This window comes from Ornithodoros turicata, unplaced genomic scaffold, assembly GCF_037126465.1.
Source record: "Ornithodoros turicata isolate Travis unplaced genomic scaffold, ASM3712646v1 Chromosome17, whole genome shotgun sequence".
Lineage (NCBI taxonomy): Eukaryota > Metazoa > Arthropoda > Arachnida > Ixodida > Argasidae > Ornithodoros > Ornithodoros turicata.
In genome coordinates, this window is record NW_026999326.1 from 1,717,284 (window position 1) to 1,733,462 (window position 16,179).

The window sequence follows — 16,179 nt, forward strand, 5'->3', positions numbered from 1 at the left end:
CAGTGGGGCCAAGAGCGTCATTGAAGTGAATGGCAGACTGTCCCGTCCGTTTGAGATGCTGTCCGGAGTGCGGCAGGGATGCCCTCTTTCTCCGCTACTTTACGTGCTGGCAATAGAGCCCTTGCTACGTTCGTTGGCGTCAAATCCGAGTATAGCTCGGATGCCTCTCCCAAGGATTGGCATGAAACCTACGCTTTTTGCGTATGCAGACAACGTGACGCTATGCACGACCAAAGAGCGTGCAGTTAAAGAAGCACTCCAGGTGATGGACGTGTACAACAGGGCTTCTGGGGCAAGGCTTAATAGAGCCAGGTCCTGTATTCTGCCTGTAGGGGGCAGACTTGCGGTGGCGGAGCTGGAGGAGATCCCTGTTGTGTCGAGAGCAAAAGTACTCGGCGTACACTTCACAGTTGACGGCCCATCAGGAGAATCCTGGAAAAAGATCGGGCAGGTGCTGGAGCAAATTCGGGAGGAATATAAAGGAGTGCAATTGAGTTATTCTGAAAAGCAACAGCTGATCTCGAGACGTATGTTGTCTCAGATCTGGTACTTGGGAACGTGTTTTCCGCCGGCCAAGAAAACTGAAAAGGTTTTAACAAGAACAGTGATGTCCTTGTTTTGGGAGGGCAAGCCTGAACGGGTAAAGAGAGTGGTAGTTCAGGGGCCTCCAGAGTACGTGGGGTTTAACATATTCAATATTGGTCTTAAGTGCAGGGCTTTAGCCATTGCACAGGATGGAAAAATGGATGGATGCACATATTGCCAGGGCTTTATTGCTTTACTGTTTGGGCACACTTGGGCGTATTTTTATTGGGAACCTTGATCACACTGTGCCTAGGGCTGAAACGCCAACAAAGTTTTACTCGGATGTCGCTAGACATGCTCGCGTGATACAGGAATGTGTTCCAGAAGGAAGTTTGTTATATATGCGTACAAGAGAGCTGTACCAGGTACTTTTCAAAAGGTGTTTGATTCAGGATATGCTGGTGTGTGAACGAGAACATCGCAGACTTGTGGTGTCGATGGGGATAGGTAAGACGTTGCGTGGGAGTTGTCCCACAATGGTGTTACCTGTCAACACTCGAATGTACAGATATCATTTTGTGTCATCTAGACAATGCAGTGTGTGTGTGGGGGGGGGGGGGTTAGAGAATCACAGACATCTGTTCTATGAGTGTGTGTTGGCGGCAGCCTTGTGGCGCAAGGTAGCGGCACTGTTTCGGGTACCCAGAATAGAATACGACACCGTTTTGTATTCGGATCCACTTCCAGTTGTGCCTGGCAAAGTACCGGCATTTGTGCTTCTAATGGGAGAGGTCAAATTTGATTTGGGCATCACGAAACCGGCGAGTGTATGGGGGAACCCTCGAGTCACTCCGTAGGTCAGTCTTCTACATCAGGTTGAATCTCCAGAAAAAGTTGCAGGCGGAGCTGGATGCTTTGGAAGTGCACCACTTCAAGAGGCGTTGGAAGAACCACTGGCCTCTGTTTTTAAGGGTACAAGGGAAAATTAAGGTTAACTTTTAAAGAAAGCCCTCCTGTTGGTGGCACAAATGCATTGTTTGTTTGTTTGCAACTTGTTTGTCTGGTTAGTTGAGCATGCAGAGAGGGCATGGGGGCGGCATCTGATGTAACTGCATTACAGTGTGAATTGCATCAGCATAGACACAGGGCATTAGTGTCTGTAAATAAATTGAGGAGTGCAACTGGGTGAGGATGAAATGTGTGAGTAATGTAATTATGTCATTATGTTGTATGTATGGTGTATGGTATCGTATTGTAATGTAATTATGTTGTATCTATGGTGCATGGTATCATATGCCAGGTGTTGTATTACTGTATGTAATTATGTTGTACGTATGGTGTATTCTATTGTATGCCAGAGCTTTTTATCACTGTATGTATTGTATGTATGTATGGTGCCAATTACTGGCATATATTTTTTCCCAATAAATCGCCTATCTCTCTCTCTCTCTCTCTCTCTACCTTGCAATTTCCAATCAATCATTTTTATGTCACGGGCCGTGATGCATTAGTACTAACACCCTAGTGTTCCGTACCCATATACGACGATGCCCAAACTGGCAAACTGGCGACGTGCGATGCGCGGACGTAGAAGGCGAGACTGCGATAGAAGCGCAAAGGGGAGACGTGCAGTCTATATCTCCTCTCGGTCTTTTGGCGGATGCAAGAGAGAAAGAAACACGAGTTCCGTCCACTAACATGCGCATTTCATGCAGTCCGACTATCATTCTAGTGACTCTTACACGCACCACATCATGTTGAATTTGGCGACGTGACACCCGCGGAGGCAGGTGCAGCGACAGTGTTATGGTCAGATGGATATCTACTAACCGGATTTCGTTTCGATCAGAGTGACATTCGATGAGCAAGAGAAAAGGACTCGAACCAGACGTTCTTCTTCTTCTTCTTCGTCTTTCTCGAGTTACAACACTAAAAAACAAAGCAACGCTCTTGAAAGGTCCAAACAACCTCGTCGTCTTTCAGTACATGAAAATCTAAATCAAGCACGGTTCGCGCTGCAGGTCTCATTCCGCAACATCCTCCCCCCCGGAATGAGCGTCACTAGCACATTGGAGATGATCCTCGAATGGGTACAGCTGCTGTGCAGGTCGTCTTGTGATGTTGCCTGATGGCAGCTTGACGGAACATGGCCTGTTCTCTCCATCTCTTCCTCTATGAAACTTCACAATCCGTGCTGTTTTCCAAACTTGCCTCGGTGTTCGTTCTTCATGAACGAGTACAAGATCGCCTTCCTTCATGGAATGAGAAGGCGTGGTACGTGATACATGGGCCGATCGCAACTCCCAGAGATAGTCCTTGTGCCAACGTTTCCAAAAGTGGTCAGCTATCTTTTGCTGGTGCACCCAAAATCGCGAAAGCGCTTCTGTAGTTGATCTGGTTGGGTCTGGTCGTTTCGAAGATGGCAAGGCAATCAAGCGTTTTCCAACTAGGAGGTGCGCTGGCGTCAGAGCAGTAGGCTCGTTGGGTGAGGAATGCAAGTACGTGATGGGCCGTGAGTTTACTGCTGCTTCGGCTTCGGCTAGCACCGTTTCCATTTCTTCGATCGTCAACGACTGCTTTCCGATGACTCTTCGTAGAGCATGTTTAAGGGTCCGAACGAGTCTCTCCCAAAACCCGCCCCACCACGGTGCTCTTTCCGGCATGAACCTCCAGCTGATCATATAGTTGTGGCCATATAATTCTGCACGCCGTTTTGCCGTATTAGACTCCCTAACTTCTGGATATCTTTCGCGGCCCTCTTAAATGTCAAGGCGTTATCTGAGTACATCACCGAGGGTATTCCACGACGGGACACAAATTTCCTGAATGCAAGAAGAAATGCGTTGGCTCCGAGGTTGCTGATTAGTTCGAAATGTACCGCCCTGGTAACGGCACAAGTAAACAATGAGATATAAGATCTCTTTGATCCGTCATCGGTTTTTACAAAAATTGGGCCGACAAAATCTACTCCTGCCACTTCAAACGGAAGAATGGGGGTTACTCGCTCTGCAGGTAACGGAGCAGCAGGTGCTCTGGCTGGATGAAGTCGGAAGCGTTTGCACGTTGGGCAGCGGAAGATCACAGTCTTTACAAATTGTCTAGCATGGGGAATCCACCATTACTCCCTAAGGTCGTTCATGGTGTCCTGGAGTCCTCCGTGTAGTGTGCGGTGGTGTGAAGCAGACGCTATAAGGTGTGCCATGCGGTGCTCCTTCGAAATGATGATGGGATGTTTGACTTGTTCTACTTCATCCGCATAGTGAAGCCGACCCTTAAGCCGGAGAACACCAGTTGCATCCAGAAACGGCTGCAAATTTGCGATCTTCGAGTTCTTGGGAAATTCCAGCTTCTCCCTCAGTGCATAAACCTCATCTGGATACGTTGCGGCCTGCGAAGTACGTACCCAGTACGTTTCCGCATGAAGTAGTTCGTCTGCAGACAAGGGACCCGTGAGCCGTTCTTCATGATGCCGGCAATTTGTAATGAATCGAAGAATCCAGGCAGTCGTTCGCAAAACACGGGAATACTTGCCGAACGCATCCAAATCAAGAAGTGGCGACCATTGTTGCAACGCCACTTGCAGTAATGCCTGACATTGTAGGCGTTCCTCATCCGTTCGTGGATCCTGTTCGACGAAATCGTTCGGCCAGCACCCGCAGTCTCCGGCTAGCCACTTAGGCCCATGCCACCAGCTTTGACTGCTAATCAGTTTTAACGCAGTAATGCCTCTTGTCAAGTGGTCGGCTGGGTTTTCGATCCCAGGGCAGTGTGCCCAATGCGATATTTCGGTGAGACGTTGGATTTCTTTTACTCGATTGCTGACGAACACTTTCCATTCGGTTGGCCGGCGTCGTATCCACCACAATGCGATCATGGAGTCAGTCCACATAAAATAGTCGAACTGTAATTTATACAGTATCCTTTGCAGGTAAGTGAGCATTCTCGCTCCGATAAGCATTCCCATAAGCTCTAATCTTGGAAGAGAGAGCTGCTTGATAGGTGCTAGACGAGTTTTTGAGAGTATTAAATGCGTTGAAATCTCGCCCTTTGTGTTTGCGGTTCTCAGGTAAGCCACTGCCCCGTAACCAAGAGGACTGGCATCACAAAATATATGCATTTGAAACGCAGATGCATTCGCTGGAACGACGCAACGGGGAATCTCTAGTGCCGATAATGTAGATAGTTCATTACACCATTCGATCCATTTCTGCTGAGCATCACATGGGATATCTTCGTCCCATCCAACCTTTTTCTTCCATAGGTCTTGAAACATGGATCGGGCCCTGAACGTAAATGGATTGAGGAATCCCAAAGGGTCAAACAGTCTTGCGGTGCCTTGGAGTATGTTCCTTTTGGTTACTGGTGAAGTTGCCACAAACGTTTTCACGGCTTCTAAATTAGGCATCAAGCTGTCAGTTTCAGTATTCCAAGGAATTCCAAGTACCTTCTGATGTATCGACTCGTCAGTCTCACCCTTTTTGAACACAGACTTTAACCGGGGTTCATTCGATGCCCATTTCCTGAGGCGCATTCCATCCTGTTCAATGACTGCCAAAGCCTGACGATGCATCCTCGTGGCTTCTTCAACGTTGTCAGCTCCTGTTACCAAGTCGTCCACGTAAAATGAGGATAACAAGTCGCTTGCGGTGTCCCTTAGATCGTCAGTGATGTGACGAAAGTGGTGATGCAGCGTTGCAGCCAGGAGGAAAGGACTCGCGGTCGTTCCGAAGGGAACCCGACTCATCCTGAGAACGCAGAGCTCGTTAGACGTCATCTCACGAAAGGGCACGTCGCGGTACCAAAGATATCGTAGCGCATCACGATCTCTCTCGTGGACCATGATCTGGAGGAAAGCTGGATCAATATCCGCTATCATAGCGATCTGATGCATCCTAAACCTGATTAGAATATCCTGCATGTCCGCTTGAAGCTTTGGTCCAGTTTCCAGGTGGTCATTTAAAGATGTACTTCCAGGACCATGCGACGACGCGTCGAACATTACACGCAACTTGGTTGTTGTAGATGCTTCGCGGAAAACTTCTCTGTGTGGCATGTAGAAAACCCGAGTGTTCTGTTCTTGGTTGGATACGGGAACTTCTTCTGCGTATCCACTGAGAAGATATCCTTTGTCGTACTCTTCGATCAAATGTCCGTCTTTGTTCAGTCGGAACACAAGTTTCTTCAGCCTAGTTTTAGCTATCTCGAAGTTGTCGTTCAACGGCGAATCTGTCTGTTTCCACGGGAGCTGAACCTCGTACCTGCCATCCCTCATCTTCAGTGTTTTCTCGAACTCTTCGAGAACGGCATGACCTTCGGCCGACGGATATTCATCTTCGTGGACGATTCCAACTCCTTCCAGGCTGCAAAATCGTTCTAAAAGCTGGTCACAGCGCAGGTCCTCAGAAAGTGTACTCACACGAAGCACAGATACATAGTTGCAGGCCTGCCTTGCGATCAGCGAACGTTCGGTAGTCGGACCCTGAAACGTCCATCCTAGTTTGGAGTTGATGGCAACGATTTCATCGTTTGGCCCGTAACGTTGAATCTCTCCTTTCAGCAATTTCCACATTTGATCCGACCCAATAAGGACCGAAATTCCCTTCACTTGCGGTATGCCTGGGAACGATACGACATCAGCAACATGTTCTCCAGCTTCCTGAAGTAGAATCAAGTGACGGTCATCTGCTGAAGCTGATGGAAGATCATGACACAGAACTCGCATTTCGATTGCTTCCATAGTTATTACCTCCTCGGCATACTGGCTTCGTATCTGGAGCTCCACTATTCGTCGCCTCTCTGGTTTCCTCCCCATATCACTGGAAAATGTGCTTATTGAGAGTTCCTCCTCTCTCAGGACGGGCAAGTTCAAGCTGCGAACAAGATCCTCTCGCACAAAGGTACTTTGACTACCGCTGTCAAATAATCCTCGAATGTATGCGCACTTCTTGTCGACGACCACCCAAGCCCGGAAAGTCTGTAGCAAAACCGTTGAACGTGAAGTGGCTGAGGACGTGGCGATCACTGCGCTGCGGGTTTGCGTTTTAGGGCTAGTTGACTGGGCTGGGTTGTACTCCGGGTCACACATGGAGGTTACGTGTCTACCTTTGCATTTATCGCATTTGACACGTCTCACACACTGGTTCGTCATATGTCCCACCCAGGTGCATCGGAAACATCTTCGCTGAGATTTGAGCTTCTCTTTTCGGGCACTCAGATCCATATCAGAAGAGCATCGTTCAGTCGTGTGCGCCGAAGAGCCGCAAAAGATGCACTTGGCCGGCTCAGAACCCGTTTGGAGTACTAGCCCACTGGGACGGCTCATCTGACTCCCTCTTCGTTTCACAACTCCTCCATCCTGGCTAAATATTACCGCCTTTTCTCTGCTTTCAACTTCGTTCTGGAGAAAATCGAGGAGATCCTCTAACTGCTTTTCGGAGTTTTCGAGCTGTGCTGGTTGTTGCTGTTTCCTACGATGGTAGTCCAAAACCATGTCCTGTGGCAACGCGTTCAGGAGAATGTCGTTCATCATCGCTGCGTAACTTCCAGCAGTTATTCCGAGAGATTTTAATCCCCGCATACTAGACTGGGTCTGATCATACATCTTCCTCAGTCCACCAGTATCGTGCGAAGAGCGAATATGGGAAAGTTGACGCAGACGGGAGAAATACTCGTGTTCTATCTTCTGTCTATCACCAAAACGTTTTTTCAGCAACTCCAATGCATCATCATAGCAAGCTTCCGTGGCCTGGAGTCCCTCAATCGCAGCAGACGCCCGTCCAACGAGAAGAGATCTCAGGTACTGGAATTTCTCGATCTTGGAAAGGGTAGCGTTTTCATGTATGCTGCTTAAGTATTGCTCCCAGAAGCTTGGCCACAGCGTGGGCTCGCCATTGAACTTTTGGAGCTGGAGCTTTGGTAACTTAATTCCAGATCTCGTTGACTCCCTCAAGGACTGAGTGTTCCTCTCAGTTTGCGATGTCATGGTCTGCAAAGCCGGAGCTTCAACTTGTCGAAGTTTGTAGTTCAATTTTGAGACTACTGTGCTTACTTCCTCTTGGTATCCAAAGCAGCTGTCATACTCCTGTTGAAGATCTTCGATTGGAATGAGCGTCTCCAACTGGGTGTCGACGTCTTTCAAGTCGGTACTGCAAATGGTGAGGCGATCTAGTAGAACGGTGAGCTCCTCAGCGCTGGCGGTCTCAGATGAAAGAAGAGCTTTGCTTTCGTTGATGATTCGTGTGGTCCTCCCTCGCAGTACAGTCCTTTTCGCTTTCAAGCGATCCATCCTCCTCGATCGTCCGGAATTACCTTCCCGGGTTTCGGCACCAATATGTTATGGTCAGATGGATAGCTACTAACCGGATTTCGTTTCGATCAGAGTGACATTCGATGAGCAAGAGAAAAGGACTCGAACCAGACGTTCTTCTTCTTCTTCTTCGTCTTTCTCGAGTTACAACACTAAAAAACAAAGCAACACTCTTGAAAGGTCCAAACAACCTCGTCGTCTTTCAGTACATGAAAATCTAAATCAAGCACGGTTCGCGCTGCAGGTCTCATTCCGCAACAACCGTGACCAGAGCGAAAGATGGACGTGCAATATTTATCGCTTCTCGGCCTTTTGGCTAAGATCAAAGTGTAGCTGTCGCAAGCCGTGTCTCGGAATGCGCGGCCCGTAAAACGGTCGTCGGGGCAGCATCGCTTGCGGTGTTGTTTCCGGGAAGATTTTTTTCTAAAGAGCTGTCGCAGTTGTCAAAGTCAGCTAAGTCCTACAGTTGGCGATACAAGTCAGCTAAGAGATACCCCGGTCCGTGCTGTTGCAGGTGTCCGTACAACATGTGGTAGGGACTTTGTTCCAGATCACAGTTCCCTGTTCAGACGCCAGGGAAACGCTTCTTTCAAGTGGTGTCATCGTCATTGCTGTAGTACCCTGCACTCTGGAACCGTTAGGATCGCAAGTTACAAAGGTGACATGTATGTATTTGCCGACTTTTGTGCCGGATGAGTATTTGATGAGAGCGCTTGGCCCGCATGGTAAAGTTAAGAAAATCGAATGGGGTTTTTCCAAAGACCGCCCCACAGTATGCAACGGAAACCGCATTGTGGAAATCGAGATGGACGTGAGACATCCGGTACCCAACTTCCTTCGGGTGCTTGGCTACAGGGTCACATGTGACTACTATGGTATTAGGAGAGTGTGTAGCCGCTGCAAACGGGAAGGCCACATGCGTGCGGCATGCACGGTCCCCCTCTGTTCTCGCTGCTCGACACATGGACATGAGATTTCTGAGTACACGTCCCTTTGCAGACGATGAGGGGGAAAACATGCTACAGCTGATTGCTTTCGGAAGAAACGGCTTATGTCCGACGTACTTCGGCAGACGACCACGAAGACAGCTGCTTCGAGAGACGAAACCGACACTCCACCACCGAACCCAGAGACCGTCATGGAGGTGACTGATGAATCCTTTCCCAGGCTGCCGTCTGAAGACCATCAGGTGGTTTCCGTCAGCGCAGAAGTTGCGAGTTCTGCAGACTGGTCAGCCCCAGATCAGTTTTCGTCCCACCCGGCTTTAGAAGTATCAGAGCCAGAGAAAACAGTGGAAGAACGAAGAGAACACGACATATCTGACTCGGATGAAACGTCGCCTTCGGAGTCATTCACTACCGAAGAAACCGTCAGCTCAAACAAACACGGTGGAAAAAGCATGCCTGATTCTTCAAGTTCTGAGGGTGAGCTCCTGCTTGCTGCAACACAACGAAGACACCTTCCAATATTACCTGTGCCTATTGCATCGGATAACTTGGCGTCAGCGGTGGTAAAGAAGACCCAACCTCCTGTGCAGCATAAAAAACGCCAGTACACGTCGTCATCGGATTCCCACCAAGATCCTGCAGTGATTCATACGACAAAAAAGGTAGCTGTAGCTGCGGATGGGAGGGTTGGTGACGACTCCTGTAGTGGTGCGACGGTCGAACCTGAGGACATGCTGAACGATTAGGTATGTGTTTGTGCTCAATGGGGGGTATTTCTCTATTCCCCTATTCATGCACCTTCGAATAGGAACTTTGAATGTTCAAGGGCTTGGAAACGTAGATAAGCAAATGGAAGTAATGCATTTCGCGCAAGCGGCCCCATTGGATGTTTTATTACTACAAGAGACTAATTTCGCAACGGTTCGGCAAGTAGACGATTTTAAACGACGTTTTCGAGTGAACTGTTTTTTCAGCCTTGCATAGAGTCGGTGCACAGGTATTGCGACAGTAATTTTAACCAGAGGTCTTCAATCACACGCCTTTGCGGTACCTGACAACGAGGGCCGCGTTGTCGCCTTGGACATCAAGTGTCAGGGAAGGAAGCTCCGAATAGTAAATGTTTATGCTCCCGCCCGTTCATCAGCTACCAATGCCTTTTTTGAAGATTTAGATGTTTACATGTTAGATCATGAAGACTTTATTTTGGCTGGGGATTTTAACTGTGTTTTGGACAGTGCGTTGGATGTAGCAGGTCCGGGTCAGAACCGACCAGTATGGAATAGTCGAGAATTGGCTCGTCTTGTGGGCCATTTTAACTTGCATGATATTTGGCGCAGAATTAAAGGTAGCGGAAACGTAAGCACGTGGCCACGCGGCGCTCGTGGCTCTCGTCTGGACAGAATGTACGCGACAACAGACATCGTAAACGGTGCTCGAGACTGCGAAGTTTTTGCAACTTCGATTACTGGATTATATGTTTCGGACCATCGAGCCGTGGTGGCTTCCTTTAACATTTTCGGTGCACACTCTATTGGAGTTAGACCTTGGAGGCTTTCACATGGACTTTTATGTGAACAAGATATAGTCGCAGTAGTTAACAATTGTCTGGACAATCGTCTAAGAGGAACTATGACATCCCTTCAGAGCTGGTTAGGAATTAAGGATGATCTGCGTAACCTTTTCACTGATCTTGGGAAAAACAAAGCGAAGCAACGTACTAAAGAACTCCAAGACATTGCAAAGAAAATTCGCATCGTTCGGAGAGGGAACAAGAACTGCGAAATGACACAGACGGCGTTGAAACAGCTGAAGTTTCAATACATGGAGTTATTACGGACATCGACGATGACGGCGAAGCTGGAACATGCAGAATCGCAGTGCGTAGGCGGTGCGGAAGTGATGCGCTTCCTGAGACGGTCACGGGTGCGAACCAGTCAAAACGAAGCTAGCGACCTCGAAGATATATCCGAAGAAAATCAACAAAACTTCTATCGGTATGCTACTGAACACTTCGCATCAGTGTCTGCTGCTGTAATCCCCGATGATGTGGAGGCTTTGCTGCCGAAGCTTTCACAGGAGGACAAGGAAATGCTTGAGAACCCCATTACGGCAGATGAACTGGACATTGTCGTCAAAAATTTGCGTTCTCGGTCAGCACCGGATGGCCGGATGGTCTGCCAGGCTCTTTCTATAAGGTGTTCTGGCCGAAGCTGCGAACTTTCCTGCTTGAGTTTTATCGCAACATAGCAAAGTACCGTGACTGGAACGAACATTTTACGGAGAGCTACGTCATACACATTCCAAAAAGTCACTCGTCTGTAACAGACCCATCGTCCTGGAGACCAATATATCTGCTAAACAGCGACTACAAGATCATGATGGCATTACTAACGAACAGGTTGCGTACTGTTCTCCCAACAATAATACATGCATGCATCCCAAGTGTGTGGTGTACAAGAAAGAAGTGTAGATGTCACCTTGTCAGGAATACGCGACTTGCTCGCATACAGTAAAGCTCGGACTGCAAAAGGAGCAGTCGTCTCCATGGACCAAAAACAGGCGTTTGACAGTGTCACGCACGATTATCTCTTTGAACTGCTCGACAAATACGACTTTCCTAAGACTTTCGCGGGCTGTATCAAGACAGCCTACAGGAGACAACACGCCACGCTCCTCTTCGGGGCCAAAGTAGGCGAAACAGTCGCCAAAAAAGGAGGAGTGCGACAGGGTTGTCCCTTTTCGCCCCTCCTCTTTGTTATCGCCATAGACCCGTGCATAAGAATGGTCGACAGATGTGCGTCTGTGAGGGGACAACCAGTTCCGGGTCAAGTGACATGGAAAATTGCGGCGTACGCTGATGATTTGACGATTTTCGACGCTGACTCTGTGCTGGCAGCACTCCGCCTGTTTCAAGATTACAGTGCCTTCTCTGGATCTGAATTGAACATTGGAAAGTGCAAGCTGCTTCCTTTGGGCAGTTTTGCTGCGGGTGACGTCCAATACCCACATGTGACACGGTAAAACTGTTAGGAATTATCTTTGATGTGAATGGCCCGAAGATGAAGAACTGGCTGGAAAAGGCAAACGAAATCGAAGAATGCGTCAGAGAAGCTTGTGAGTTCTCTTTCTCCTTGAACCAAAAAGCATACCTTGTGAAAACCGTTTTCCTAACGAGATGTTGGTACTTATCCGGATATGTCTTCCTCCTGAACGGATAGTAAGAAGAGTTCATTCGCTTGTGCTTGGTTTCTTTTGGGACAATTCGACCGAACTAGTGGCGCGCCATCTACTACACTGTGCCCCCAGTGAAGGAGGAAAAGGTTTTGCCCACCTCGACGTATACGCCCGCACTTTGGCATTGAAGACCTTGCTTCAAATGGCTGTATCTAAAGATTCGCCTGGAACGCTTGCAAGATACTGGACGGGGCCCCATGGGAGGTTTGTCCTCGATGACCAGGCCTGGAAAATGTGTTGTAAGGCCGAAACACCCAACCAACACCATGCGAAGCTGGTGCAGCATTTCAAAAGATTGAAGGCTATGGACACAGATGTTGACCTACAAGAGATGACGGTCGCGCAACTGAGTACGGGATTGCTTAAATTGGAGGCAAGTGACGACCGACAGGCTCGCAACTGGACGGGAGTTGCACCATTGTGGCTGCTGGGGAGAACTCAAGACTTGAGATGGAAGGCAGCGTGGGAAGTTTTCCCTACGCGAGATAGGATCGTGCCTTTTGGAATTGCTCGTGTAGACGAGTGCGTACACTGTGGAGAAACGGAAACCGTCCAACATGTTTTCCGAGAATGCCGGATAGCTCGGAGAACGTGGTCGGAAATGCCTAACAGGAGTAAACTTCGACTTCCAGCGGGGTTGACGTGTAGAGACTGGACGACGCCACATAAAACACTATGGATACTCATAACCGCCCTGACTGAACAGTTGTTGTGGAAAGTGCGCTGCCGTGACGTTACACAGAATCGCCGGTGGGCATCTACTAGGTTCATAGTGAACACTGCCATGCAATCCTTCAAAGAGCACATAAATTGCCTTTTTTGGGCTGCAGAACGGAACAGTTTTGTGCAACAGTGGGAGTGCCCCCCACTTGTACAGGTGAGAGATAAGAAGCTGGTGTTCCAGCTGCATGAGTCATGCAACTGCAAGGCGTTCAGGTCGGTTCCTTCCCTGCCATGATGACTTTGATGATAAAATGACTTTTGTGTGTGGATTATTAGCGTACTAGATGTTGTGATGTAGGATGCTCTAGACGCTTTAAACCCATGTTGTTGCACCTGTTGCACTTGATGTTGTAAATATGTGACTAAGGTGATCTTTGGTTTTGGTGTTCCCTTTTGTTTCCTTGGGTTTAACAGTGACATGTACATTGTACCTTTGTCAATAAAATTTTCTGAACAGTATCTGTTCTTATCAGCTTAATATCTGATACGAGCCCTATTTGGACTCACGATATTAATCTTATTTTTGGCCCGAGACAGTGTGTCTGAAGCTCGCCTCGGCACTGTCAAGGGTTGCCCTGGTATTGCACTACCTCCAGGTGTAGCCCACCCGTCTCAAATCAAAAGAAAGAATAATTCGGAAACAGTACCAATAAGCATCAGCCATGATGACCAGAGACAGGCAAAAGAGGGAAGCGTAGAAACAACACCAAGCAAAGCAGGGAACCTACAGCAGACATAGACACATAGACACAGAACACACTGGAGACAACCACTGGGAAATGTCCTGTCTGGCCGACGACACTCACTCACTCAGCCACCAACCCACCCACCCACCCGCTCACTCATTCTCTCTCTCTCTCTCTACCTTGCAATTTCCAATCAATCATTTTTATCTCACGGGCCGTGATGCATTAGTACCAACACCCTAGTGTTCCGTACCCATATACCACGATGCCCAAACTGGCGACGTGCCACGCGCGGACGTAGAAGGCGTGACTGCGACAGAAGCGAAAGGGAGAGACGTGCAGTCTATATCTCTTCTCGGTCTCTTGGCGGATACAAGGGAGAAAGAAACGCGAGTTCCGTCCACTAACATGCGCATTTCACGCAGTCCGACTATCATTCTAGTGCTTCTTACACGCACCACATCATGCTGAATTTGGCGACGTGACACCCGCGGAGGCACGTCCCGCGACCGTGACGAGAGCAAAAGATGGACGTGCAATGTTTATCGCCTCTCGGCCTTTTGGCTAAGGTCAAAGTGATCGCTTTTCAAGTGATCGCAAAGATCGCTTTTCGGCCTTTTGGCTAAGATCAAAGTGTAGTCTTTCGATCGCCAAAAGGTCTGGGAGTGATGACACTAAGTACCCCTCGCGGCGTACCGTCCTTTTCAGGACGTGTGAGTGTCACGCTTAGAGCAAGGCCCATATTTGGGTTTGGTTTATAGCCCGTTGCTTATAGCAACCACTCTCTCAGGTTGTGCTAAGTAGCTGGTTCGCCAGCTACCGCCCTTTTCAGGGCGTCGAGCGCTCGCTCAAGGAGGGTCCCTTGTAGGCGTGGTTCATTGCCCCCTCCTAAAGCAGCCTGACCCGGGGATGGCCACCTTGAGACCATGCCCCCGCTGCCCATGCCTCTGTAGAGGCGCTTCCCGACCACGGTTCGCCGCGAAGCTGATGACTTCAAGCCGTGGACACGAGCTCCCTCTGCCGCCCAAGAGGGCAACGACGACGACGAAGGCCAGCCAACCCAGAGCCCGCCCGCCCCACGGCGTCCGTGCCACGAAGGCCTGCCAGCCAACATGCCTGTCTGCCCGTACCGGCCCAAGAAGCTGCGCACCCCGGACAACCACATGACGGCTCTGAGACACCCGCTCCTCTGCCTGCAACGCCGAGGTACTCCGCAGCCACCCCAAACGGTCTCCCCTGCGAGCCACTACAGCCACAGCCCCGTAGCTTTTTACACTACGGGGAGGGGCAGGTCTCTACATCCTCCGTGAGGACGCCGACCCCTGGGATCACATCCGCGGCATGCGAAGAAGAGCGGAATAGCGAGGATAACGACGCTGACAGACCGCCCACAACACCTGACATCGGACACCGACGGTATGACGGTATTCTTTCCCCTACCCGACTACTTTCGCTGCACCGAAACGGAATGTTCAAGACCCTTCAGAACCTCCCAGAGAACATCCCTGAAGTGACATGTGGAGCTGGAACAGGGGATACGCATAGCATCTTTCGCGTATGCGTGCTCATCGTGCTCAGGAACACTAGGCAAACGGCCAACGCAGCAAATAGCACAGCACGTGTGTCCCCATCTGCCGGCTGCGCCAATCTGTTATGTCTTTATTGACATCTAGCACAACTGTCCTGGACCAATGTCCGAAACCGAATGCCTCGAATGTCAGTCCGCTCCGCGTGAGCTACCCTCCTCTTCCTTCCTCTCGTTCTTCTCCACCTTGCATCGACACACCACCATCAACTCACGGCAGTCAGCAGCCGTCCGAAGCCCTTCGCCTTCAAATGCAGCCGCTGTGGTCTCAGCTTTCCGTTACGAAAGGGGCGAGATAACCACGAAAGCACACACCGACGCCAAGAAGCCCGTGAGCGCCTGACCACTAGTCGAAGATCTTCGAACTGCGCCATACATCCTCCCTGTGAGGAGATCTCTGCCACAGAGACATACCAGACCGCCAATGACGCCAAGGTCCACTGCTCGGTGCCCCCTGGCCACAGCGAGCACGACAGCTATCCCCACTCGGAACAAGGCTCCCCTAACCCACTACACACATTCCCCGATGCGCCATCCGAGGAAGAAGCAGGTGACGCACTGAGCGATCCAATGACACGCAACGCGGAAATCATAGCGGAACTACTCCCACCAAATGCTGCAAGCCAGGACGAGGTCACCATGCCACCCTCCCCCGGTGAACGGATTCAGGACTCACCACAGCCAACACCATCCGCTGCCTCTCAGCCAGGTGGAGGAGACGCGGACAGTGCCAGACAAAAGATAGATGGCGCTGAAGAAACCACCGACCGTCAGTGCAACACTGCAGACAGCCGCTACCCCTTAGCTGAGCACCTCAAAAACATTCAACACCTGACCAGAAAACCGGAAAATGAAGAAACCTGGAGGGAGTTCGAGGAAATTCTCACCCAGGCTGATGAAGCTGTTACACGTCATGTGCGACTCCTCGAAGCCGCAGACCGCACACGTCCTCCAGTCAACCCGGGAAACCCGAAACAAATCCAGGTCTTATACAGTAGGAACCGACGACAGGCCGTTCGCCTCATCACGCAAGGAAGCCCACACCCTGTGATCTTTCGCAGGCGGAAGTGGCAGACTACTTCCAAGAAATATGGAGCGAACAGACTGCTGAGAGAAGCCCGCTGCACGACAGGCCACGTGCACAGGAAGAAGTGTCGCTCCACAAGCTCACAG

The 16,179-nt window shown here is 49.7% G+C and overlaps 1 protein-coding gene and 1 non-coding gene across 2 annotated transcripts; one reads left to right on the forward strand and one right to left on the reverse strand.

Annotated features, from left to right (window-relative positions):
- Nucleotides 1-3,643: 3,643 nt before the first annotated feature.
- LOC135372834 (uncharacterized) lies at nucleotides 3,644-7,810 on the reverse strand. Its single transcript, XM_064606292.1, has one exon. The coding sequence runs from the start codon at nucleotides 7,808-7,810 to the stop codon at nucleotides 3,644-3,646; it is 4,167 nt and encodes a 1,388-aa protein (XP_064462362.1).
- Nucleotides 7,811-13,164: 5,354 nt separating this feature from the next.
- LOC135372944 (U2 spliceosomal RNA) lies at nucleotides 13,165-13,347 on the forward strand. The gene has a single exon (XR_010416183.1). It is a non-coding gene; the product is annotated as a U2 spliceosomal RNA (small nuclear RNA).
- Nucleotides 13,348-16,179: the final 2,832 nt, after the last annotated feature.